Source organism: Amyelois transitella, chromosome 28 (assembly GCF_032362555.1).
Source record: "Amyelois transitella isolate CPQ chromosome 28, ilAmyTran1.1, whole genome shotgun sequence".
Classification (NCBI taxonomy): Eukaryota; Metazoa; Arthropoda; class Insecta; order Lepidoptera; family Pyralidae; genus Amyelois; species Amyelois transitella.
In genome coordinates, this window is record NC_083531.1 from 5,430,102 (window position 1) to 5,456,964 (window position 26,863).

At 37.1% G+C, this 26,863-nt stretch overlaps 3 protein-coding genes across 4 annotated transcripts in view; 2 read left to right on the plus strand and 1 right to left on the minus strand.

The window, feature by feature from the left end:
• The window catches only part of LOC106142729 (zinc finger protein ZPR1), a 247,391-nt gene extending 235,748 nt beyond the window's left edge, over positions 1 to 11,643 (plus strand). Inside the window, exons 2-12 of one of the 2 annotated variants that reach the window (XM_060952202.1) lie at positions 383 to 533; positions 1,255 to 1,388; positions 2,434 to 2,552; positions 3,803 to 3,979; positions 4,873 to 4,988; positions 6,481 to 6,619; positions 7,496 to 7,566; positions 8,194 to 8,283; positions 9,780 to 9,952; positions 10,559 to 10,680; positions 11,479 to 11,643. In XM_060952202.1, coding sequence (XP_060808185.1) covers positions 429 to 533; positions 1,255 to 1,388; positions 2,434 to 2,552; positions 3,803 to 3,979; positions 4,873 to 4,988; positions 6,481 to 6,619; positions 7,496 to 7,566; positions 8,194 to 8,283; positions 9,780 to 9,952; positions 10,559 to 10,680; positions 11,479 to 11,570 — 1,338 coding nt within the window. In that variant the 5' untranslated portion in view covers positions 383 to 428 and the 3' untranslated portion in view covers positions 11,571 to 11,643. Of the gene's footprint in view, positions 1 to 351; positions 534 to 1,254; positions 1,389 to 2,433; positions 2,553 to 3,802; positions 3,980 to 4,872; positions 4,989 to 6,480; positions 6,620 to 7,495; positions 7,567 to 8,193; positions 8,284 to 9,779; positions 9,953 to 10,558; positions 10,681 to 11,478 lie in introns of those variants that run through there. The other variant, XM_060952201.1, reaches the window with a different exon arrangement.
• Positions 11,644 to 12,141: 498 nt separating this feature from the next.
• On the plus strand, positions 12,142 to 13,756 carry LOC106142740 (RNA-binding protein 48). The gene is made up of 2 exons (XM_013344611.2): positions 12,142 to 12,367; positions 12,530 to 13,756. Exons 1-2 carry the CDS (start codon positions 12,260 to 12,262, stop codon positions 13,379 to 13,381), a joined length of 960 nt encoding a protein of 319 aa, XP_013200065.2. The 5' UTR covers positions 12,142 to 12,259; the 3' UTR covers positions 13,382 to 13,756.
• Positions 13,757 to 14,135: 379 nt separating this feature from the next.
• On the minus strand, positions 14,136 to 25,744 carry LOC106142741 (tubulin beta chain). The gene is made up of 12 exons (XM_013344613.2): positions 25,635 to 25,744; positions 23,244 to 23,355; positions 22,675 to 22,800; positions 22,164 to 22,265; positions 21,223 to 21,350; positions 20,021 to 20,188; positions 19,187 to 19,301; positions 18,052 to 18,122; positions 17,229 to 17,368; positions 16,456 to 16,615; positions 15,779 to 15,880; positions 14,136 to 14,765 (listed from the first exon to the last, which is right to left on the minus strand). The coding sequence occupies exons 1-12, from the start codon at positions 25,689 to 25,691 to the stop codon at positions 14,691 to 14,693; spliced, it is 1,356 nt and encodes a 451-aa protein (XP_013200067.1). The 5' UTR covers positions 25,692 to 25,744; the 3' UTR covers positions 14,136 to 14,690.
• Between the last annotated feature and the right edge of the window lie 1,119 nt (positions 25,745 to 26,863).

Genomic DNA, 26,863 nt, shown 5'->3' on the forward strand with positions numbered 1-26,863 from the left:
GAATGAAACGTTGAGCTGCCTGGGCTGCCTGTCATCTGTTTGACATTGACATTTTACCTTTTTCAGTGTTGTCAACTTAGTGCATTCAGCGGAAATCTGGCGCCTTTTTGAGGACTTTAGCGTTAACGCCCAAAGTTTGGATCTTAGTCCCTAGAAGTACAATGCAATCTTGGGGTTTTTTTTATAGACGAGCCAAAAAAAGTAATTGAAGATAGTTTTATTGTACCTTGTTAATTAGAAATATTAGCGTGACGGATAATTTCACTCGATGAAATTGCGCTTGTTTGTGGCTATCTAGTGCCTATTGGGTCCGATTTTGCGCCTTCTTCAATTCACAGTTGGCAACACTGACCAATTGCGAATTTGCGATTGATTGCATTTTCGACTTGTTTTGTGTTGTGTTGAAAAATCTTGTGAAATCTCTGAAAATGTGTTCCGTAGACCAGAAGCCTGTCTTCAGGGACCTGTCTGCTGACGATCCGGACCCGGAGGTCACAGAAATAGAGTCCCTATGTATGAATTGTCACGCGAATGTGAGTAAACAGCTGGATTCTTCTGGAAAAACAAATTGTTTATCTTCAAATTTTCTCCGTAATTTACATCACGAAATGTTTCAAATGTAATTTTAAACTCAATAGTTGCACTGTATAGTGCAGTATTAATCTTTTACAACTCAATAAAATATTATACGACAAAAATTTGTAAGATAACCTAAAATATTGAGTAATTTTGACCTATGTCTTACTCTTTACCGTCACACTAACCACCACTCCTTGGGAAATGTTATTGGACTAGTTAGTGCCTTTATCCTATAATCGCCTCCTACGATATCGCTATCACTAATCTGAATCTCCATTCAATTGTTAAGTCATTCAACTGGCTCCTTAACGATCTATTCGAGATTGACGGCTCTGTCTATCCCGCAAGGGATAAAGACGTGATATATTAACATCACAGGAGGGAAATAAGTGATTCTGTTTTGAGTGTTGTCTTTTACGTACATACATATAATCACGTCTATATCTCTTGCGGGGTAGACAGAGCCGTCAATCTGGTGGTTTAACAGTCTTCAAAAGACTGATAAACCACAGCACAGCATTCATTCTATCATTTGGCCAAAGTTTAGACTCAATTATATGTATGTATATATTTGAAAAAGGTACGAAACCTGCCCGCAACTTTAAGAGATCACAGCATACATACAGACATAGAAAATATTTAGGACGTTATAATATGCGGTGTTGTATCTTTCAGGGTACAACACGTCTGCTGCTGACACGTATCCCGTACTATAAGAACGTGGTCATCATGTCGTTCTCGTGCGAGGAGTGCGGTTACGAGAACAATGAGATACAACCGGGTGGCGCCTTCGCCGAGATGGGAGTCAGGTAATAGGCACTGCCTTGCGGTTTCCAGCACTTTAACATAACGTCTATATCCCTTGCGGGGTAGAAAGAGCCAACAGTCTTGTAAAGACTGATAGCCCACGTTAGGCTGTTTGGCTTTAAGATAGAATTGAGATTCAAATAGAGACAGGTTGCTAGCCCATCGCCTAAAAAAGAATCCCAAGTATGTAAGCCTATCCCTTAGTCTCCTTTTACGACATCCATGGGAAAGAGATGGAGTGGACCCATTCTTTTTTGTATTGGTGCCGGGAACCACACGGCACTAAATTAGAACAACTTCATATCTTTCGCATGGATGTCGTGAGAAGCGACTAAGGAATAGGCTTATGAACTTGGGAATCTTCTTTGGGTGATGGGCTAGCAACATGTCACTATTTGAATCTCAATTCTGTCGTAAAGCAATACAGCTCAACTAGGCCTATCAGTCTTTTCAAGGCTGTTGACTCTATCCACCCATAAGGGATATAGACGTAACAATATGTATATTAAATAAATACATATATATGGGACAAATTAGACAGATTGAGTGAGTCTCGAAAGTAAGTTCGAGACTTGTGTTACGAGATACTAACTCAACGATACTGTGTTTTATAATAAATACTTACATAGATAAACATCCAAGACCCAGAGGAAGTTCATTCCTCATCATGCCCCGGCCGGGATTCGAAACCACGACCTACCGTGATGCAGTCAAGCGCACTACCGTTGCGCCACAGAGGCCGTCAATGTATGTATGACAAAAATATATTGTACAATCATTCCAGATTGGTTCCCGGCACCAATAGAAAAAAGAATTGGACCACTCCATCTCTTTCCCATGGATGTCGTAAAAGGCGACTAAGGGGTAGGCTTATAAACTTGGGATTCTTCTTTTAGGCGATGGGCTAACAACCTGTCACTATTTGAATCTCAATTCCATCTTAAAGCTAAACAGCTGAATGTGGCCTATCAGTCTTACAAGACTGTTGGCTCTGTCTACCCCGCAAGGGATACAGACGTGATTATATGTATGTATGTATCATTCCAGATGGAAACTCAGAGTGGAACAGCAGGCCGACTTGAACCGGCAAGTGGTGAAGAGTGACTACACGTGCGTCAAGATACCAGAAATCGATTTGGAAATACCCGCGCAGAGTCAGAAAGGAGGTACCTATGTAGATCTTGTATGTTTATTTATTTGATATTTATAACTTTATGATAATATGTTTTAGGTCTATTAATATCAATAAGTTTATATAATAAAATTAGGTATGTATACAAGCCAATGCCTTTCTTTACACTTTCCTGTCGTGGGCCTGCTGGAAGAAATTTCTCTAGAAATAAGTAGTGCCCTTGTTCTGAATTTCTCTTTATTTTAAGTTTTTTTTTGCTAATTTTTCTTGTTGTACATAAATATATAAATAAAAAATCTTATATATACTTATACTAGCGACCCGCCCCGGCTTCGCACGGGTGCAAATTTCGGAAAAAATTATACATAAAAACCTTCCTCTTGAATCACTCTACCTGTTACAAAAAACCGCATCAAAATCCGTTGCGTAATTTTCTAAGATTTAAGCATACAGACAAACAGACTAAAATAGCGACTTTGTTTTATACTATGTAGTGATTATAAAGCTGAAGAGTTTGTTTGTTTGAACGCGCTAATCTCAGGAACCACTGGTTCAAATTGAAAAATTATTTTTTTGTGTTGAATAGACCATTTATCGAGGAAGGCTTTAGGCTGTATAATATCACGCTGCAACTATACCGAGCAAAAAAATAATGGAAAATGTGAAAAAAAAACGGGGAAAATTATCCATCCTTGAGGGCTTCAATGGTGCCCAAAATAACTATTCCACGCGGACGAAGTCGCGGGCACAGCTAGTACATGTATAAAATTCTCGTGTCACTATGTTCATTCCCGTACTCCTCTACGAAATGGCTTGACTGATTCTCATGAAATTTTGTCAACGTATTGAATAGATCTGAGAATCGGTCGACATCAATTTTTCATACCCCTTAGTGATAAGGGTTGTACACACTTAATATTTTTTTTTTAAGTAGAAAGTTTTTATATGCCAAAACAATGTTTGCCGGGACAGCTAGTAGGTAGATAAAACTCTCTATTGCACCATAAGAGTAAAACATACAAAACATCACAAAACAGACAGAGATGGTACAAAGACGGAATTATCGCTAATGCAATCTCTTTCAGTCAACCTTACGTAGAAAGATTTAAAAAAAATCTATTATTGTAGCTTTAATAAGAGAAGAAAATGCTGCAGTGCAGTTTATCACCGCTTCTTCTTCACTATTATTAAGCCATACAGCTGAACGCGGCCTATCAGTCTTTTTAAGACTGTTCGCCTCTGTCCACCCCGCAAGGTATATAGACGTGACTATCTTTCTAACAGAAGTGACCACAGTGGAAGGCATAATCAGCCGGGTGATAGCCGGTCTCACCCAGGATCAAGACAGCAGGCGGGAACAGGATCCTGAGGCGGCTGTTCAGATCGAGGGGTACGTGGAGAGGCTCCAAGGTCTGAGGAGTCTGGACACGAGGTGGACGCTGTTGCTTGATGATATCACGGGTGAGTGGTGATTTATGTTTATCATCATCTCATTACATACATTTTTTTAAAATTGGCAATCCATAAAATATATATATATTTTTCTTTTTTCAATATTAAATCACATAAATATATAAATCTGAACAATGTATTGTCTCGTCCACATTCTATTCTATGTTTAATTAATATTGTGAAGTTGACGTTGTTGAAGAAAATGCTGCAGTGCAGTTTGTTACCGCTTCTTCTGCACTGACGCCTTGGAAGCGGCAGTAAACTTAGTTTTTAAGTAATTTATTTGACGTCAACCAATGTTGCTAAACCATACGTATTGACAATTATTGAGCGATATATAGTATCCTATAGTAATGACTAAAAATTTTGAATTTGTGAATTTTTTTTTAATTTTGATTTCGAATTTTGAATTTGAATTTGAAAAAAAAATTTGAATTTGAATTAGGAACTACTGTTATAGTGCCGTGTGGTTCCCGGCACCATTATAAAAATAGAAGAATAGAACAACTCCATCTCTTTCCCGTGGATGTCGTAAAAGGTGACTAAGCATATCCCTTATAAACATGGGAATCTGCTTTTGGGCGTTGGGCAAGCGACCTGTCACTATTTGAAACTCAATTCCATTATGAAGTCATGCAGCTGAGCGAGCCTTTCAATCAATTTCAAGATTCTTGGCTCTGTCTACCCCGCAAGGGACATAGACGTGATTATATATATTTGGATATACATACTATATATAGGATATTTGATTTCCATCTTTACAAAGTTTCATAAAATATATGTATGTAGATACATGTAAATGTTAAAAAAGAAAAAAATAAATAAATGTAAATGTCCTTTTGTGCGCGAGGCCGACTCGGGCTTGGCCGTTTTTTTTTTTTTTCACCATCCGTCCGCTCCAGGCAACTGCTTCGTGGAGAATCCCGAAGCGCCCCGCAAGGATCCACGCTGCGACAGGACAGAGTTCAAGAGGAGCAAAGATGAGGATCATACACTAGGAATATTCACCAGGGATGAGGTAAGACTATAGAATTTGAATGTGCAGTCGACAGCGTCGATGTGAATGCTGCAGTGCAGTTTGTTAGCCAAATAGCTGAACGTACATACATACATAAAATCACGCCTCTTTCCCGGAGGGGTAGGCAGAGACTACCTCTTTCCACTTGCCACGATCTCTGCATACTTCCTTCGCTTCATCCACATTCATAACTCTCTTCATACAAGCTCGGCGGTTTCGGGTACTTTTGAACTTTAGCTGAACGTGGCCAAGTGTTTTCAAGTCTGTTGGCTCTGTCTGCCCCGCAAGGGATATAGACGTGGCCGTATGTATGTATGCAGTTTGTTACAGCTACGTATCGATATATAATTTAGTTCTACATTCATTCATGTTTTTTAAATGTAGACAATGTGTATTCGTCCGCGATTAAGATTTAAGAGATCTGTATTTGTAAATTGACGTCCGATGAAAATGCTGCAGTGCAGTTTGTTCCGCAGCTTCTTCTACACATGCGCTTTGGAAGCGGTAGTAGTTATAATTAGATTTAAGTGATGTGACGTCAATAAGTGATACCTTGTATCTAATTTTGAAAATAAATCTATTCTATTCCATTCTAATTCGAATGTGCAGTTGACGGTGTCGAAGTGAATGCTGCAGTGCAGTTTGTTAGCCAAATAGCTGAACGTGGCCAAGTGTTTTCAAGTCTGTCGGCTCTGTCTGCCCCGCAAGGGATATAGACGTGACCATATGTATGTTTGTATGTATGCAGTTTGTTACCGCTTCGTATTGATATATAATTTAGTTCTACATTCGTTCATGTTTTTTTTTTTAATGTAGACAATGTGTCCACGTTTAAGATTTAAGAGATGTGTATTTGTAAATTGACGTCCTATGAAAATGCTGCAGTGCGGTTTGTTACCGTATCTTCAGCACTGACGCTTCAGAAGCGACAGTGAACTTAGTTTTGAGTAATTTATTTGACGTCAACCAATGTTGTTAAACCAAAAGATGTGACAATTATGAAGCGATGTGCAGTATCCTATTAATGCATAAAAAATTTAAATTTAAATGACTTGATTTTTAATTGTGTTATAAAAAAGTAAGAGCCGGGTGGTTCCCGGCGACATTATAAAAAAACATGTACATCTGAATTGTAAAAAAATTAATCTTGAAAAGACTGATAGGCCACGTTCAGCTGTTTGGCTTACTGATAGAATTGAGATTCAAATAGTGACAGGTTGCCAGCACACCGCCTAAAAAAAGAATCCCATGTTTGTAAGCCCATCCCTTAATCGCCTTTTACGACATCCAAGGGGAAAGAGATGCGAGTGGTCCTATTCTTTTTTGTACCGGTGCCGGGGAACCACACGGCACTATACATATATTATATAATAAATTGAAAAAAATATAAGTATATAGAAATATGCAGAGATCGTGGCAAGTGAAAAGAGGTACTATCTGTCTACCCCTCCGGGAAAGAGGCGTGTGTTTATGTATGATATCTCCCCTCCAGGTGTCAGACGAGCCCCTCCTGCCGCCGGCGGATCCGGAAACGGGATGTTACGACCAACTGGAGAGAGACGAGGTGATGAGCTTCAACACCAACTGCCCCGACTGCAACGCTCCGGCCGATACCAACATGAAGCTCACGCGTTAGTATTGACATAATCAGTTCTACATTCATTCATGTTTTTTAATGTAGACAATGTGCATACGTCCACGATTTAGATTTAACAGATCTATGTATATTTGTAAATTGACGTCCGATGAAAATGCTGCAGTGCAGTTTGTTCCGCCGCTTCTTCTACACACGCGCTTCGGAAGCGGTAGTAGTTATAATTAGATTTAAGTTGTGTGACGTCAATAAGTGATACCTTGTGTCCAATTTTGAAAATTATTATATTCTATTCTAGTATATCGACAAGACAAATCTTTGAAAAAACGCTACTTCGTAAATACACATCTTTAAAAAGAATGCTACTTTGAAATGATAAATCTTTGAAAAATGCTACTTCGGAATGATAAATCTTTGTAAAACGCTACTGCAAAATGACAAATCTTTGAAAAATGCTACTTCGAAATGATAAATCTTTGAAAATTGCTACTTCGAAATGATGAATCTTTGAAAAATGCTACTTTGAAATGATAAATCTTAAAAAAAATGCTACTTCGAAATGACAAATCTCTGAAACGTGCTACTTTGAAATGACAAATACTTGAAAAATGCTACTTCGAAATGATAAATCTTTGAAAAATGCTACTTCGTAAAGACAAATCTTCGAAAAATGCTACTTCATAATAACAAATCTTTGAAAAGCGCTACTTCGAAATGACAAATCTTATTGTAGGTAGCGATAAATTCTTCGCTCTTTGTAGGTGGCGTTAAATTCGTAACTTTTTGTAGGTGGCGTTAAATTCGCGCGAACGAAGGTGCGGCGAAAAGCCAGTGTCAATATATACTAACTGTCGAAATAATTAAGTTTTCATGTTGAAATAAATGTTTAATAAACGTGTTTTTTTTCCCACAGACATTCCTCATTTCAAAGAAGTGGTCATAATGGCGACCAATTGTGATGCATGTGGACATAGGACTAATGAGGTGTGTATAATTAAATCAATCTACCTATTCCGATCTCTGTTAATTATACATACATACATATGGTCACCCTTGCGATGTAGACAGAGCCAATAGTCTTGAAAAGACTGATAGGCCACGTTCAGCTGTTTGGCTCAACGATAGAATTGAGATTCAAATAGTGACAGGTTGCTAGCGCATCGCCTAAAACGAGAATCCCAAGTTTATAAGCCTGTCCCTTAGTCGCCTTTTACGACATCCATGGGAAAGAGATGATGTGATCCTTTTCTTTTTTTATTGGTGCCGGGAACCACACGGCACTTCAAAGACCATAAATCTAGCTTCTTCTACCTCCTGGCTTTAGTCCCGGTCGCATCCTCACCGCTAGTTGTAATACATACATACATACACATGGTCACGTCTATATCCCTTGCGGGGTAGACAGAGCCAACAGTCTTGAAAAGACTGAATGGCCACGTTCAGCTAGTTGTAATATCTTGTTTGTTTGTAAACTCTTTATTGCACATAAAAATAAATATAACAAATTACAAAACAGTTATTGGATTTAGAAGAATATGTACAATGGCGGACTTATCCCCAATGGGATTTCTTCCAGTCAACCAAAATCTTATTTTTTTTTTACCCGTCTAGGTGAAATCGGGAGGCGGTATAGAAGATAAAGGTGTTAAGTTCGAGGTTCGCGTCGCGGGTAAGGAAGATTTCTCCAGAGATATACTCAAGGTAATGTGTTATATAAATACATACATACATACATACATATATACACACTTTACATATGTTTTTATTTATTTATTTAGCACTCCAAACAAATACAATGTTAAACACAAACGGAACTGTTTCAGTTTATAATTTTTAAACAGATGTGCCTAAGTGCAGAAATATTTATAATAACTCCATCTCTTTCCCATGGATGTCGTAAAAGGCGACTAAGGGATATAGGCTTACAAACTCGGGATTCTTTTTCAGGCGATGCGCTAGCAACCTGTCACTATTTGAATCTCAATTCTATCATTAAGCCAAATGGAACGTGGCCTTTCAGTCTTTTCAAGACTATTTGCTCTGGCTATCCTGTAAGGGATATAGACGTGACCGAATATGTATGTATGTATATAACAGTTCCGTTTGTGTTATACATTTTGTATCTGTTTGGAAATGTATGTATGTATAAGTGATACCTTGTATCCAATTTTAAAAATAAATCTATTCTATTCTATATCAATTCTATGTAAGATAATTCTCATTTCTATCATAAAGCCAAATAGCTGAACGTGGCCTTTCAGTCTTTTCAAGACTATTTGCCCTGTCTACCCCGCAAGGGATATAGACGTGACCAAATATGTATGTATGTATAAGTGATACCTTGTATCCAATTTTGAAAATAAATCTATTCTATTATATTCTACTAGCGACCCGCCCCGGCTTCGCACGTTTGCAAAATTCGGAAAAAAATATACATAAAAACCTCCTCTTGAATCACTCTACCTGTTACAAAAAACCGCATCAAAATCCGTTGCGTAATTTTAAAGATTTAAGCATACATACAAACAGACTGAAATAGCGACTTTGTTTTATACTATGTAGGTAGTGATACTAGCTGTGCCCGCGACTTCGTCCGCGTGGAATTGTTATTTTGGGCATCATTTATTTTTGCGTACGCTACGCGACTTTGTTTTATACTACGTATGTAGTGATTAACCATTAATTGCATGATTTTTCCTATTTTTTAAAAATAAATCAGGTTGATGTAATTAATGCTCTAGATTAAAGGAAAAATATTTAAAAAATCCTAGTATAAATTAGAATTTGAATTATTTAAAAAACAGTGATGAAAATTTACATCATTATGCATTGTTACATATGTATATAGCTCAGTACTAAATAAGTCAAAAGATATTGTTTACTTATTCTCCTTTATTCTAAATGATAATTTAATAAACAATTATTATTTTTATTCAAGCACAAATTAACTCCACATTGATTACACGAAATTGAGGAATAAGCCTTTACATTTGGGAAATTTACACCGAAGTGACCTTTCTTTTTTTTTTTATTGTAATTCTTCTTCTAGTAGACTGGTACTAGGGTTTTGTTGTACGCAATAGTCATTTATAAAGTTGCCAGCAACAACAAGTTTACAGTTTTTGAGTACCTTTTTTTCTTCACTAAATGTTATCATTGAAATTTCCATCATCATGCAAAGAAGGGTTAACTTCTAGTCAGAAACGTGTACGATGTCAATACCCGAGCTGGAGCTGGAGGTGGGCGGGCGCGCGCTGGGCGGGCGGTTCTCCACCGCGGAGGGGCTCCTCAGGGCCACCGCCGACCAGCTGGCGGGGTCGCCGGAGCTGTGCGGCGACGCCCCCGCCATGGCCAGGGGCAGTTTGGACCGGTGAGAGAGCGCTTTGAGATTGTTTTTATATATATATACATATGTACGTGCATACATATATATGTACCTACATACATATGTACAAAAATTCAAAATTTTTTATTCATTATTATAGGATATTATTATATCGCTTAATAATTGTCGTATGGTTTAACAACTGTACATATATACAAACATACATACATACATACATACATGCATACATAAAATGCCGTGTGGTTCTCGGCACCAGTACACAAACAATAGGACCACTCCATCTCTTTCCTATGGATGTCGTAAAAGGCGACCAAGGGATAGGCTTACAAACTTGGAATTCTTTTTTAGGCGATGGGCTGTCACTATTTGAATCTCAATCCTATCATTAAGCCAAATAGCTGAATGTGACTTATCAGTCTTTTCAAGACTGTCGGCTCTGTCTACCCCGCAAGGAATATAGACATGATTATATGTATGAATGTATGTACGAATTGTTACGTATTAAGGTGAGGGTAACTTAATAATAAATAGTCTCGTTCCATCCGCCGTTGTTTTACTTCGTACCTACATGACACGAATAAATAAAATAATGACCATAACAAAAATTACTGATCAAACCCATTGCTGCAGGTTCATTGCGAAACTGAACGAAGTGTTGGACGGTGAGCGCGCAGTGACTCTAGTGTTGGACGACCCCGCCGGGAATTCTTATGTTCAGAGCTTGGCCGAAGATCCGTCAACGCCTGACGATGGTAAGAGTATATCTATCTTTACACACAACTGACTGACTGAAGTCTGACATATCAAATTCAAAATTTTTATTCATTATTATAGGATACTTCATATAGCTTAATAATTGTCATGTTACCGTGTGGTTCCCGGCACCAATAGAAAAGTAAAAGGCGACTAAGGGATACGCTTACAAACTTGGATTTCTTTTTTAGGCGATGCGCTAGCAACCTGTCACTATTTGAATCTCAATTCTATCGTTAAACCAAACAGCTGAACGTGGCCTTTCAGTCTTTTTAAGAATATTAGCTCTGTCTACCCCGCAAGGGATATAGACGTGACCATATATATGTATGTATGTATTGTCAAAACGTATGGTTTAACAACATTGTTTGACGTCAAATAAATTACTTAAAACTAAGTTTGCTGCCGCTTCCAAGGCGTCAGTGCTGAAGAAGCGGTAACAAACTATCAACCTCACAAACCGCTTAATGATAGAATAAAGACGTGATTATATGTATGCGTACTGTAAGTATGGAGATCCGTGGGTCCTTTAAAAAAACACAAATATACTGCTAAGAAAAGAAAATGATTTATTCACTACACACACTCGATGTTTTAAAGAAAATTGATAAAATACACGGAACGATCTGAAAGGAGGTTTGCGGCGGACTGACTCGTCACCCTATTGAAAAACAGTTTTATATAAATTTACAATGCGTATGCTATCAATCGCTGCATATTAATTATGAATATAACAATACGTATATATTGTTACCACACTTGTAAACTAATTAAAAATCAATTTACTTCTGTTTCAGGTGTCAAAATTACGAGATACGAGCGCACATACGAACAAAATGAAGAGCTTGGTCTAAATGATATGAAGACTGAGGGATATGAAAACAGCTAGTCTAATTTTGGCCGTGGGCGTCTTCGCGCGCGATTCGAGCATTGTCAAGTTTTTTTTTTAAATAAGTGCTTATTTTGAATTGAAGATTTAAAATTGTAGAGACAAGAAATATATTTATGTTTACAAAAATGTAGTTGTTTTATTAAATCCCTCATGCTGCCACTATTTAAGGTATGTACGACTAAATTATAAATAATTTATGATCCAGCTACACAGTTTAAACATAAAAGGTAATCATTATCGAAAGAGTTTTTTCTTAAATACATGACAAACATATTGTCTAAGATATTAAAAAAATCTTTTGACGATGGAAAAAATAAAAATAAAGAATGCTGTAGGAAATTTTTTCGGTATTTCCGCTGAATATTCCACATACATGGGTACTTGGTTATTTTTACGTTACACAGCGAGGATATAAAAGAACTTCAGATGTCAGGCCGCATATGAATATTTGTTTTGCTTCACGATGAAAAGAAGTCGTATCTGACATCATTTCATTTGATGTCAACGTCAAAGTGACATTAAATGTCAATTATTAACTATTGATTTCTCGATTTTTTGCAGAGATTTCTTGACATTTTCTCAGATTATTTTTGTTTTGTTTGTTTAATTTTTTTTTGGAACAAATAAACGTTAACACATCGAAATCAACAAAATCACTAATTTTAAAGTCTTCCAAAATAGATATAATGTCCGATAGTTGTAAGGAAAAAGTAGTTTTACCTCATCACGAGCAACAAGAGCTGTGTACAACGCGCCTCCCATATCGCCAAGGGAGGAAATTAACCGCTGTAAAGGTAAAGGACTTATTATTTCTAAGCGTTTTAAACAATCTTTGTGTATAAGCTGCATACCTATAAGAAACTCTCCATGTTATGATATATATATACTGACCTGTTAGAAAATTATGTAAAAAGTAACATTGCTATGCTTTTAAAACATTAAATATACACTTACAGGTATACACCATCAACAATGAATCTAACCACCTTCTAATTTTTGGAGTACCATCGCTAAACCTGCGGCAAGAGGTGAAGTCACTATTTGCAAGGTTCGGCAAACTTCTACAGTTTAACATAACTAATGATCATCCAGCAGAGATTTTCACTGAAACATACCATGCTAAATACGAACGAATACAGTCCGCACGTGTAGCTAAGCGTATGGTTGACGCGAAGAACTTTTACGGTGGCTCATTGCATGTATGTTACGCTCCCGAATTCGAAAGTATTGATGAAGCGAGACGGAAGATATTTAAAAGACGACAAGATGTCTTATTTAGATTAAGGAATTTAGATGCAGAGGTTATTGAAAAGAAATCTGAAAACAAAGAATTTGATACAGTAATTGAGAATAATGAAGAAAATAAAAGAACTATGAATATGGGTGAAGAAAATACGATAATTGTATGTAAAAAGAAAAGAAAAAATAATAAGATGCAACCTGTACCTATCATTAATGAAATAACTGAAGAGTTTAATGAAATTAATGAGTCTAATTTTAATGATAGAAATTTTACTAATAATAAGCCTAGTTGTAGTAAAGTTAGAAATGTTAACAATAAAAACAGTTTTAGTGTTAATAAACCAAATTTAACTGATTTTAATGACAAAAGTGATAAAATTGATGACCTTTCAAAACTTGTTAAGATGAATGATGTAGAAATTGTAGATTTCACTTCTACAGAAAAGGAGGTTCTCACAAACATAAATGCATCATTAAATTATGATAAGTTTGGTAATGAAGTTATTAAAAAAATTCCTTATAAACCTTTGAATAAGATAATTTTTAACATCAATAATAAAAAATAATAAAAGATTGTTTATTGTTTTATTAGTTGTAGCCTGTGGATTTTATTGTAGCTAGTAGTATTGTAGCCTCTATAAATTATTTTAATGTCTACGTTATGGCGCAGCGGTAGCGCGCTTGCGTGTGATATCGGTGGTCCCGGGTTCGAATTCCGGCCAGGGCATAATCTGGAAGGAACTTTTATCTATACATATAAGTAAAGTACTTAAGTATTATATAACATAGAATTGTTGAGTTGAAATATATGCATGAAAACAGTAATGAGTGTAGAGGAAGCGGGAGAGGTCTGTAAGGATCGTAGCAAGTGGAATTCCCTAGTCTCTGCCTACCCCAACGGGAAACAGGCGTGATGGTATGTATGTATGTATTGTTGAGTTAGTCTGTTAGTTTTAAGCCCTCAAGGATGAATAATTTTCACCGTCTTTTTACATCTTCCATTATTTCTTCGCTCCTTATAGTTGCAGCGCGATGTTATATAGCCTAAAGCCTTCCTCGATAAATGGTCTATTCGACACAAAAAGAATTTTTCAATTCGAACCAGTAGTTCCTGAGATTAGCGCGATCAAACAAACAAACTCTTCAGCTTTATAATATTAGTATAGATATAGATTTAATAGGTATAACATACTGCAAAGTTTCATGAAATTCGTTCCGAAGCTTTTGCACGAAAAAATACAAACACATCATTACATAACAAACTTTCACATATAATATTAATTTGGGTTTTAATAAAATTGCAGAAATTTAGTACAGTTTTTTTAATTTTAAATAACAATTTCATCATATATTATGACTTAACAATTTATATTTCATAGCTTCAACTTTTTTTAACTGTCGTAGGTACCTACATTTAATTCTATTGCATTTAAAAATCTCAATAGAGTTACAGTATTTTTTTCTTGGATAAAATATATTCTTCAAACTTTAGTATTTCTTTAGTGCGGTGTGGTTCCCGGCACCAATAGAAAAATGAATAGGACCCCTCCGTTTCTTTCCCATGAATGGCGTTAAAGGCGACTAAGGGATAGGCTTATAAACTTGGGATTCTTCATTTAGGCGACGGGCCAGCAACCTGTAACCTGGCCTATCAGTCTCTTCAAGACTGTTGGCTCTGTCTACCCCGCAAGGCATATAAACGTAGTTATATGTAGTATGTAAGTAAAATTTCTTAAGTGTCGCATTTATATTCATTTAAGACTTAAGTTATGTAGGTATGTATTGAAAACCTCATTTAATTACTTAAATAATTCTTAGTTTAATTGTCATTATTAAATTATATTTTTATTTGGCTCCGACTAGAGACTAGACTACTCATTCCTCTTCAGGATAGTCTTCGGGAGGCACTTCCTCTTGCTCGTCGAAATCTGCGTCTTCCACACCCACCTCCTGACAATTAAAGAGCATACCGAACATATCGAAATTGGTTTATTTAGAAAAAATGGATCAGTACAGGGTAATCACACTTCTACCTCCTGGCTTTAGTCCCGGTTGCATCCTCAGCGCTCTGGAGAGGAGCCCGGGGTACGCCTTTGACCATGGACCCTGGATTGTGTGAGTCAGGTTTTCACACGAAGCGACTCCCGTCTGACCTCCGCAACCTTTTGCACAGGTAATCACACTGAATATTGTCAAAATGATAAAATAAAATTTACTATTTCTATTTCACCTCTTAAAGGCAATGTGCTAGCAACCTGTCACTATTTGAATCTCAATTCTATCATTGAACCAAACAGCTGAACTTGGCCTTTCAGTCTCTTCAAGACTGTTGGCTCTATTTACAAGGGATATAGACGTCACTATATGTATGTATGTAAGTCTAATAGCTATGAGAAAACATTTCTATAAACTAAGCTGTTTCTGCCGTGCCGTGTGGTTCCCGGCACCAATATAAAAAAGAATAGGAACACTCTATCTCTTTCCCATGGATGTCGTAAAAGGCGACTAAGGGATAGGCTTACCAACTTGGGATTCTTTTTTAGGCGATGGGCTAGCAACCTGTCACTATTTGAATCTCAATTCTATCATTAAGCCAAAATAGCTGAACGTGGCCATTCAGTGTTTTCAAGACTGTTGGCTCTGTCTACCCCGCAAGGGATATAGACGTGACCGTATGTATGTATGTAAGCTGTTTCTCCCTCCGTGCTCATTGTATAAGTCAATTAAGGACAACGCTTATAAACTTGGGATTCTTTTATTCGATTGCCAAAATTAAAAAAAAATGCCGATACTTTTTAGGCCAAAATTGGCGCAACATCCCCGTAGAACGGAACGCGCAACGCTGTTTTTATACCGCGAAAAACCGTTCTTTGACGTGAATGAAACGGAACATCATTAGTATTTCGCGCGAAAACTTCGCTTGTAGGTTATGATGTGTCAAATTTTTTTTTGTCATTAATTACCTCGTACTGCTGATACTCGGAGACCAGGTCATTCATGTTGCTCTCGGCCTCTGTGAACTCCATCTCGTCCATACCCTCGCCGGTGTACCAGTGGAGGAACGCCTCATGTGGACAAGACGGTTGATGAAGTGAATTAAAAAGTATTTATTTAGTAAACGTTATGTGTGCCGTGTGATTCCAGGCACTTCGGAATGGGATAACTCCATCTGTTTGTTGTCTGGAATGATCTCCTCTTAATTTTTTAAGAGGAGAATTACATGAATAGGGCGGAAGTTCGCACAAATAGGTATTTATTTTAGATAAGTTTTAAATGTTATCTATTCTACAAATAGTTTCAACATATATGTTGTTAATTAAAAAGTTTTTAAGTATGTACTAAGTGTTCCAATATCAATGATTATTAATATTTTTGACAATCGGCATATTCGAATTGACAATGGAATCATTCCGCTGCAGACGTCGCCGCATCTCGCATCGTCTCATCGCATAAGCGGCAGTAGTTATAATTCGATTTAAGTGATGTGACGTCAATATGTGATATACCTTGTATACAATTTTGAAAATTATATTATTAAATAAAAAATAATAATACTATTCTAATAAAACCAAACACATTTGGTTTTTGCGTTATTTTAATAAAACAATTTCGAAATTGATAAATTTAAATAAATACATACCTTCCTTCTGAACATGACCGTGAACTGTTCAGATATCCGTTTGAATATCTCCTGTATTGCAGTAGAGTTGCCAACGAAAGTGGCGGCCATTTTGAGCCCGCGCGGAGGCACATCGCAGACAGCCACTTTTACGTTGTTGGGGATCCATTCCACGAAGTAGCTGGTGGAGAATGAGACATATTATCTATGATATTTTAAAAATAATCTTGTCTTTAATGAAGTTTATTGTTACTAGTCATAGTTGTGTTTTAACTAGAATAAAACCAATACATTTGATTTTGCGTTATTATTACATACATACATATGATCACGTCTATATCCCTTGCGGGGTAGACAGTGTCAACAGTCTGGAAAAGTCTGATAGGCCACGTTCAACTTCAACCAAATGAGATTCAAATAGTGACAGGTTGCTAGCCCGTCGCCTCAAAGAAGAATCTTAAATTTATAAGCGTATCCCTTAGTCGCCTTTCACGACATCCATGGGAAAAAATGGATTGGTCCTTATATTGGTGCCGGGATACATACTTTATAAATATGTAGTGATTGTTATTATTTATTTGCAAAATAAAAAAGAATAGGACCACTCATCAGAAATCATGAATGAAATACCTCTGCAGTTCAAACATTTGTAGGTAACCTTCTTTATGTACGCCATGGCAACGGTCGCCATGGTTTGTGAGTTAGGAAAAAATGAAATTGATTTGTGGTCAAACTTCCTACAGATTTGACATAGTTCCTACAGACCTAGACAAATCCAGAACTTCGCGAATCACCTGGAGTTCTTATCCTGGACCGTCAACATCTGCTCGTCCACCTCCTTCATGGACATGCGTCCGCGGAAGATGGCGGCCACAGTGAGGTACCGCCCGTGCCGCGGGTCGCACGCAGCCATCATGTTAACGGGGCTGAACATCTGTTATGGTGAATAAATAAATATAATGTGGATGAAGCGAAGGAAGTATGCAGAGATCGTGGCAAGTGGATAGAGGTAGTCTCTGCCTACCCCTCCGGGAAAGAGGCGTGATTTTATGTATGTATGTATGTATTTTAACAGGCAACACTGTGACAAGCACGCTGATTGGTCGGGAGCATCACGCGACCGCCAGAAAGAGGAGACTTCCCGCGCGCTACCGCGACGATTTGTAAATGTCTTGTTGTTATTATGTTTTAAGTTTATTGTTTTGTTTTTGTTCATTGTAGTGTAGGTACGTTAATATTAAGTGAAACGCGAATACAGACTAAGTTAATCCGTGTTAAGTTTTTATTTTATCACTCACACAAAGAACCCAGCCGGCCACATCTTAAAATATATAGATATATACGGGACAAATTACACAGATCGAGTTAGCCTCGTAGTAAGTTCGAGACTTGTGTTACGAGATACTAACTCAACGATACTATGTTTTATACTAAATACTTATACATATAGTTAAGCATCCAAGATCCAGGCCAATCAGAAAAAGTTCTTTTCTCATCATGAAATCATTGAATCTCAATTCTATTAAGCCAAACAGCTGAACGTAGCCTATCAGTCTTTTCAAGATTTTCAAGACTTTTCAAAGTTAAAATTATAAGAGAATGTAATAAGAAACTGACCTGCTGTGTCAATTCCGGGACGGTCAGAGCTCTATAACCTTGACTGTTCCTCGCTGTGAGCGGTGCGAATCCTGGAAATAATGATACATCCCTTGAGCTGATGCACAGTCTTCGTAGCACGGCACGCGCGTAAACTAGGTCAGAGGGGTTAGTGCAAGTTTTACCCGATACTCGACTCGGACGCGAATAATGAAGAATTTGTATCTATACTTACTTATATTATAAAGCTGAAGAGTTTGTTTGAAAGCGCTAATCTCAGGTACTACTGATTCGAATTGAAAAATTCTTTTTGCGTTGAATAGACCATTTATCGAGGAAGGCTTTAGGCTATATAACATCACGCTGCAACTATAAGGAGCGAAGAAATAATGGAAGATGTAAAAAGACGGTGAAAATTATTCATCCTTGAGGGCTTCAATGATGCCCAAAATAACTATTCCACGCGGACGTAGTCGCGGGCACAGCTTAAAATATAAAATTGAAAAATAATTATATAAAGTTTAAATAATAATATTTTTAATTTGTAATTAAGAATATTTTTTTTTGTTATTAAATACATATGTAGTTAAGTAGGTAGTTGTTTAAAATTCAAAATTGCTACCGAATTTGTATGGAATTGCATTAGTGCCATCGCGTTACCACTAGGTGGCGCTGTTCAAATCACATACAAATTCGCGCGCAAAACTCGCACTAACCCTTCAGTTCCGTTTCACGTCGGATTTACGTAAGATTTGCGAAATATCTGTATTCTTTTGTATGTAGGTATTGCTAATTTCGTCGCTTTTTTGTTGATGGCGTTAAACTCGTCGCTTTTTGTGGATGGCCCTAAAAACTGATACATGGGCCTTTTTCGTAAGTTTATTTTATTTTTATCCATCAGAAAATAAATTTTGCTATTCTTAAAAAAAAATTACAATTCAAGTGGAAATGACGCTGTAGTAATATAAAATGCAATTAATTTTAATCTAAACAAGGTTTAAAGGAAGAAGCGTGCAGGGGAATATTGATCTGAAAGTGACTGACCAGGGGAATGGTGATCTGAAAGTAACTGACCAGGGGAAAGAGTGCAGGGGAATGTTGTACTGAAAGTAACTGAGCAGGGGAACGAGTGCAAGGGAATGTTGAGCACACCGACCTGGCATGAAGAAGTGCAGCCTGGGGAATGGCACCATGTTGACGGCCAGCTTGCGGAGGTCCGCGTTCAGCTGCCCGGGGAACCGCAGGCAGGTGGTCACGCCCGACATCGTCAGCTGGGGAATGAAAGATTCGGAGATAAGTGTGATCATACATACAGACAAAAAACTCAAAAAATATTTTTTTTGCTTTCTTTTATTCATTCTAAGTGTCCCTCTATCCATTTCAGTCAAAAATACTAAATGTACAGACAAAATATTTTTACTGTTTTATTATATGTACGTATAGATTTGAATCACTTCGATCGATTTGAAGAACTTAGTCTTTACATAGACAAGAAAATTCAAATTGCCGTAAAGAGACAATGCCAACCTGAAGAGTTCTAAGGCCGTGTAAATTGTAAAAGTCAATCTAGAAAAGGGCGTATATTCTTGGGATTCTTGTTTTAGGCGATGGGCTAGCAACCTGACACAATTCAAATCTCAATTCCATCATTAATCTGACAACTGAGGGTAGCCTTTCAGTCTTTTCGATAATGTTATTTAGGCTCTACTTCGTAAGGGATAAAACGTGATTAATACATACATACATACATAAAATCACGCCTCTTTCCCGGAGGGGTAGGCAGAGACTACCTCTTTCCACTTGCCACGATCTCTGCATACTTCCTTCGCTTCATCCACATTCTCTCTTCACGCAAGCTCGACGGTTTCGGGCATTCTCGACCTGACCCTTTACCAGGACGTCCTTAATTTGATCAAGATACGTTCGTCTAGGTCTTCCCACTCCGACCTTTCCCTGCACACGTGATTAATATATTAAAAAAACAACTCACAGAAACCAAATGATTCAAATCGCCGTAAGTGGGAGATGCCAGTCTTAGTGTTCTGAAGCAGATGTCGTATAATGCCTCGTTGTCAATGCAGAAAGTCTCGTCTGTGTTTTCCACGAGCTGGTGGACTGATAGTGTCGCGTTGTACGGCTCCACTACTGTGTCTGACACCTGGACAGTACACACTGGAAGTATTTGTATCACAGAAATTGTATTTCAAACATACATATGAGTTTCCTTAAATGTATTAGAATGAAGTATATAAATTAACTAGTTGTCCCGGCAAGCGTTGTTTTGCCATATAAATAATTTTTAAAGTAATGTGCCGTGTGCTTCCCGGCACCATTACAAAAAAGAATAGGTCCACTCCATCTCTTTCCGACTTTTTGACGAAGGGATAGGCTTACAAACTTGGGATTCTTCTTTTTAGGCGATGGACTAGCAACGTGTCACTATTTGAATCTCAATTCTATTATCTACCCGCAAGGGATATTAGACTTGATTATATGTATCCGTCAATTTCTTCGCAATGTTTGACAGTTGGTGTGTGACATTAGTGACGTCGGCACAGATACATGTCTAAATGTGTAGTGTAACGCACCAGGGTAATGTTCCCCTGGAAAGTCGGAGGCCAGATTTTAGTCGTTTTCGTGTTAAAATCTGACTCATCCAATCAGCAGGCTTACTCTCGACTAACAATGACAATATACAATGCCAATCTCAATGCAAGAAATGTCATTTGGCACTCTTGAATTTCACACTGGTCCATGGTCAAAGAAGCACTCAGGGCTCCTCTAAAGAGTGGTGTGGACGCAACCGTGATAAAAGCCAGAAGAAAGAAGAATGCCGTGTGGTTTTCGGCACCAATACAAAAACGAATAGGACCACTCCATCTCTTTACCATGGATGTCGTAAAAGGCGACTAAGGGATAGGATTACAAACTTAAAATTCTTTTCTTAGGCGATGCGCTATCAACCTGTCACTATTTGGATCTCAATGCTATCATTAAGCCAAAACCCGAACGTGGCCTATCAGTCTTTTCAAGACTGTTGGCTCTGTCTACCCCGCAAGGGATATAGACGTGACCATACGTATGTATATATTTATAAGTGATACCTTGTATCCAATTTTGAAAATAAATCTATTCTATTCTATTACGACCATATGTATGTAGGAAGAAGAATGCTAAAGAAGATCCTCTCACCTTCGGAGACGGCATGACGCTGAAAGTATTGACGATGCGGTCAGGATACTCCTCACGCAATTTGCTGAGTAACAGCGTTCCCAGCCCTGAGCCGGTGCCGCCGCCCAGGGAATGGGTTAGCTGGAAACCTGTGTCGAATCGATTGAGAGCCATATAAATAAACTAGCTGTGCCCGCGACTTCGTCCGCGTGGAATAGTTATTACCTATAGGCATCATTGAAGCCCTCAAGGATGAATAATTTTCCCCATTTTTTTTTAAATTTTCCATTATTTCTTTGTTACTTATAGTTGTAGCGTGATGTTATATAGCCTAAAGCCTTCCTCGATAAATGATCATCTATTCGAAGTAAAAATATTTTTTTTAAATCGGAGTAGTTTCTGAGATTAGCGCGTTCAAACAAACAAACAAATAAACTCGTCAGCTTTATAATATTAGTACCAGATAAATAAACCGTGTGTTTCCCGACACCATTATAAAAAGAATAGGACCACTCCATCTCTTTCCCATGGATGTCGTAAAAGGCGACTAAGGATTTGGCTTATAAACTTGGGATTCTTCTTTTAGGCGACAGGATAGCAACCTGTCACTATTTGAATCTCATTTCTATCATTTAGCCAAACAGCTAAACGTAGGCCACGTATCAGTCTTTTTATGACTGTTGGCTCTGTCTACCCCGCATATAGACGTGATTGTATGTATGTACATACTTACTAGGTATGAGACCACAAAATCTTTTATACACAGATATATAAAACATACGTACATATATAAAATCACGCCTTTTTACCGGAGGGGTAAGCAGAGACTACATCTTTCCACTTGCCACGATCTCTGCATATTTCCTTCGCTTCATCCACATTCATAACTCTCTTCATGCAAGCTCGGCGGTTTCGGGTACTTTTGCTCACTGAAATCTATTTCAAAGTAAACATAATTGTACCTTGCAGACAGTCACAGCCCTCCGACTCCTTCCTCACCACGTCCATGACAGAGTCCACTAATTCAGCACCTTCTGTGTAGTGGCCCTTTGCCCAATTGTTCCCTAAAAAAAAAAATATGATGATGGTACAAACAGCTGAGGGGTTAGTGCGAGTTTTACTCGATACTCGACTCGAACGCGTCTCTGGCAAATAATCACGAATTTGTATAATATATAAAATTTAAATAATAATATTTTTAGTTTGTAATTTAGAATAGTTTTTTTTTATTATTAGTTAAATACTTATGTAGTTAATTAGTTATTTAAAATTCAAAATTGCTACGGAATTTGTTTGTATGCATTAGTGTCATCGCGTTACCACGAGGTGGCGTTGACTCTGTCTACCCCGCAAGGGATATAGACGTGATAATATGTATGTTCGAAGGCAAAACATTATTTTTCGTAGGTACCTGGAATATTTCTGTTACGAATTACGAATATTTTTTTTTTTAATAATTAGACAATAACTCACCAGCGCCACTTTGTCCAAAAACGTAATTGTCAGGGCGGAACAGCTGGCCGTATGTGGACGACCTGATGGCATCCATGGTCCCTGGCTCCAGGTCGACCAGCACCGCCCGAGGGACGAAGCGTTTACCTTGAAAAGCAGAAAGGCTTCAAATCGCGTTGTTGGTCGAATCGGTTAGGAATGCGTGATGCGCATAAATACATAAGTTCAAATATGTCTATTTGCGAAGTGTAAAGAAACAAAGAAAGAAAAAGAAATAAAAATCTCGCACAAAAGGTAACATCTATATTAATATTATAAAGGTGAAGAGTTGGTTTATCTTTCTTTTTCTTTCTTTCTTTCTTTACATTACTTCGCAAATAGGCATATTTGAACTTGTTTCGTGTCGACGGAGTAAAGTGAAGCGTCCTCCATATTATTTTTTTTTCGCTGGTTAAACGTCAAATAAGTACTTTTAAATAATTACGTTGACTTTTTTAAGGTTTGATAACCTAAAAAATAAAGTGAAAAAGAAACAGCTAAAAAAAATATAGTAGTCAAATTTATCCGGCGTTCTGTCGACCCATCCTTACCATCAGCCGCCTGATTGTAGTACACCTCGATCCTCTCCAGTTGTAGCTCGCTGTCTCCGATGTAATTTCCCGCCGTGTCAATGCCATGTTCATCTGATATAATTTCCCAAAACTGAAATCAAATGAATACCTTGTAATTGTTACATTAAGGTAGAACCCAATATGTAGTTATTTTTTTAGCCAGCACTTTAGAATAGAACCATCTTTTTTTTTTATGGACAAATTACACTGATGATTACATAATGGATGTCATAATAGGCGACTGAGGGATAGGCTTATAAAGTTATTCCTCTTGTAGGCGATGGGCTAGCAACCTGTCATTGTTAGAATCTCAATTCTATCATTAAGTCTGTAGGCAACCTTCTTGGTATACGCCATAGCAACGGTTGCCATGATGTTGTTTATTGGAGATATGTCAAAAATATTTTTTATTGTTAGATGTTCTTAATTTTATGTTAAATAATATAGTGATTTTTAACTGATTATTTTTCTCTTTCTTTCTTCTGTAGGAATAAATAACTTTTATAACTATACTTCCTACAAGTTTATATGGTTTATATGGTCCTATTCTTTTTTCTATAAAATAAAGACTAGGACCACTCCATCCCTTTCCCATGAATTTCGTTAAAGGCGACTAAGGGATTGGCTTATAATTTGATATTGGTTTTTAGGCGATAGGCTAGCAACCTGTCACTGTTTGAATCTCAATTCCATCATGAAGCCATGCAGCTGAACGTGGTCTTTCGATCTTTTGAAGACTGTTGGCTCTGTCTACCCCGCAAGGGATATATACGTGATTGTATGTATGTACATACTTACTAAGTTCGGACTTAGTAAGTTGTGTATGATAGATAGATTTTGTAGTCTCGGGACTACAAAATCTATCTATCATACACAGATTATATAGGTGAGTATATGTATAAGAATTATAATATTACTTACCTAGTTACACCCTTTCGAAGCTGTCTGTAGTACTCGTAATTTCATCGCTATAATTCCTACTTAATACCTTCATGTAATGTGTGGTTCCCGGCACCAATACAAAAAAGAATAGGACCACTCCATCTTTTTCCTATGGAAGTCGTAAAAGGCGACTAAGGGATAGGCTTACAAACTTGAGATTCTTTTTTAAGCGATGGATTAGCGACCTGTCACTATTTGAATCTCAATTCTTAATTCAATTAAGCCAAATAGCTTAACGTGGCCATTCGGTCTTTTCAAGACTGTTGGCTCTGTCTACTCCGCAAGGGATATAGACGTGACCATATGTATGTATAATTATTAAAATATTGGTGGTAGTTATGTGTAATTTGTCTTTGTACCATTATAATATGGTGAAGGCATCTATAATATAACTGAATGGTTGGCCATGAATTTCTATGCTAATAAAACAAATAAATAAAAAAAGGATGGCGCCTTGCGTCTTTACAATAAGATTCAAAATGGCGGCGTTACGTTTGAAGGTATATAAATGAAGTCAAGGTAGTACTTATTGTTTCAAAATAATGCTTTATGAGTATGTAGTTAAGTACATAATATTCATATTTGAATCTGGTGAGCATTGTAAAATAAATTGGGACTATTTCGTCACAAGCGAATTTATAATTTGGGTTATAAATTAGCCTAATGAAGCTTTTCACGAAGTTTGACATCAACATGACGTCGTTATCCCTTACGGGGCAGATAGAGCCAATAGCTTCAAAAAGACCCGAATACCCCGTTCAGTGGAATTGAGATTAAAATAATGATGTTTACTCGTAGCCAGCCCATCGCCTAAAAAGCATCATAGTAGGCCAATTTTCTTGATTAACTTTTACAATAAGCGCGGGAAGAGAAGTATGTATCTGACACACGCCATGTTTTTTCTTCGGTAGGTATAGAAGATGACAGAATGCTAAGCAAAAATAAAGATATGTATGAAATTATGTACAAAATGTCCCGTCTGTCTCACTAGTCTTCTCTCCCTCGCCTAAAGGTTAATTTAGAAAAATAAATTACAAACAACTACATAAATAATTATGTTCTTGGTTATTATATCAGTGTTATTTTAGAAAGCTTCGATAGACAAGTGGTTATCGTATCCGGTAAGCTAGCAAGAAGAACACAAGTTCGAATCTGACTGTGCACGGGTTTCCAGCTATCTTTACGAAAAACATTAACGTGAAATGGAAATTTCAGTATTAAGTACGTACATAATATGAGACTATAGAACATTGTTTTCCAATGACGCTAAATCACAATAAATAACAACTTCGCATGAAAAAAAAAAAAAACATAATTTAAATATAGAAAACGAAATGTGTTACATACGCGGCAACGCGAACGTTTCAAAAATAGAACACTCGCAAAAAAAAAAACAACAAATTAAAAATGAATTATGTGAAAAATAACCTTAGATCCTATTTGATTCCCGCACTGCCCTGCTTGCAAATGCACTATTTCCCTCATTTTGAATAAATTTTCACTAAAACACGCCGCGGAGACACTGCTTCGAAGATGTGGCGATGCTAAACTATTTTGAGATCTAGCGCGCGCGCACGCGTTCGTATTTCATTCATAGACGTATTTTCTTATGACTACATCGTAACAGCAGTCCTAGCTGTATTGTAACTGTGTCTGTGACTAAAAATTGTAATTATTATTGCAATAAATACGCTGAGAGCGTTAGCGTAGAAGTGAGAGGTGCATACATACATACCTAAAATGTCGTCTCTTTCCCGGAGGGGTAGGCAGAGACTACATCTTTCCACTTGCCACGATCACCGTTTGTTACCGGTGAATGGTGATTAGTGTACTCGATATGTTAATCCCCTTTCCGTTTGACGTTCTATAAGGTTGGCATAATTTTTATGAAAGTACTTTGTTGGTTTCAGATTTAAACATGACCCTCTCGTCCACTGTTCTCACGAACCATTCCTATAGAACCAGTACAAGAATGGAATAGAGTAGAATAGATTTATTTTCAATATTGCATACAAGGTATAGATTTATCTGTACGTAGGTACATGTCATGTTACGAGTAACATGCCCCCCTGTTCATACGAACAAAACCTTAAAGAAGATCAAGTTTCTTAGCTGGTGACCGTACACTGAAAGTAGTTTATACTATATATAACTAACAGTGTATTATAAAATCACGCCTCTTTCCCGGAGGGTTAGGCAGAGACTACATCTTTCCACTTGCCACGATCTCTGCATACTTCCTTCGCTTCATCCACATTCATAACTCTCTTCATGCAAGCTTGGCGGTTTCGGGTACTCTTGACCTGACCCTTTGCTATAATTTCTACATATAAACATAGGTACAGAATCGTGAAGAGAAGGTGAAGTATGTTAATAACTTGGTTAATAACATCGATTTTGTAAATGAAGAAGAAAGAAAGAAAGAAAAATCTTTATTTGGCGCAAGATGTAACATAACATTTTCAAATTGGTTAATTGATTAACTAAATATATTTATGACGCAAACAAAGTCGTTGGAGACGCCTAGCATTTATGACAACGTTCCATTTCGCTAAACATTGCTTAATGACATATCCAGATTTTTTTATCTTTATCATAAAAACTAAAGAGTTTTTATGATTAAATAATAATACATAAAAATCTTACTTTATTTATAA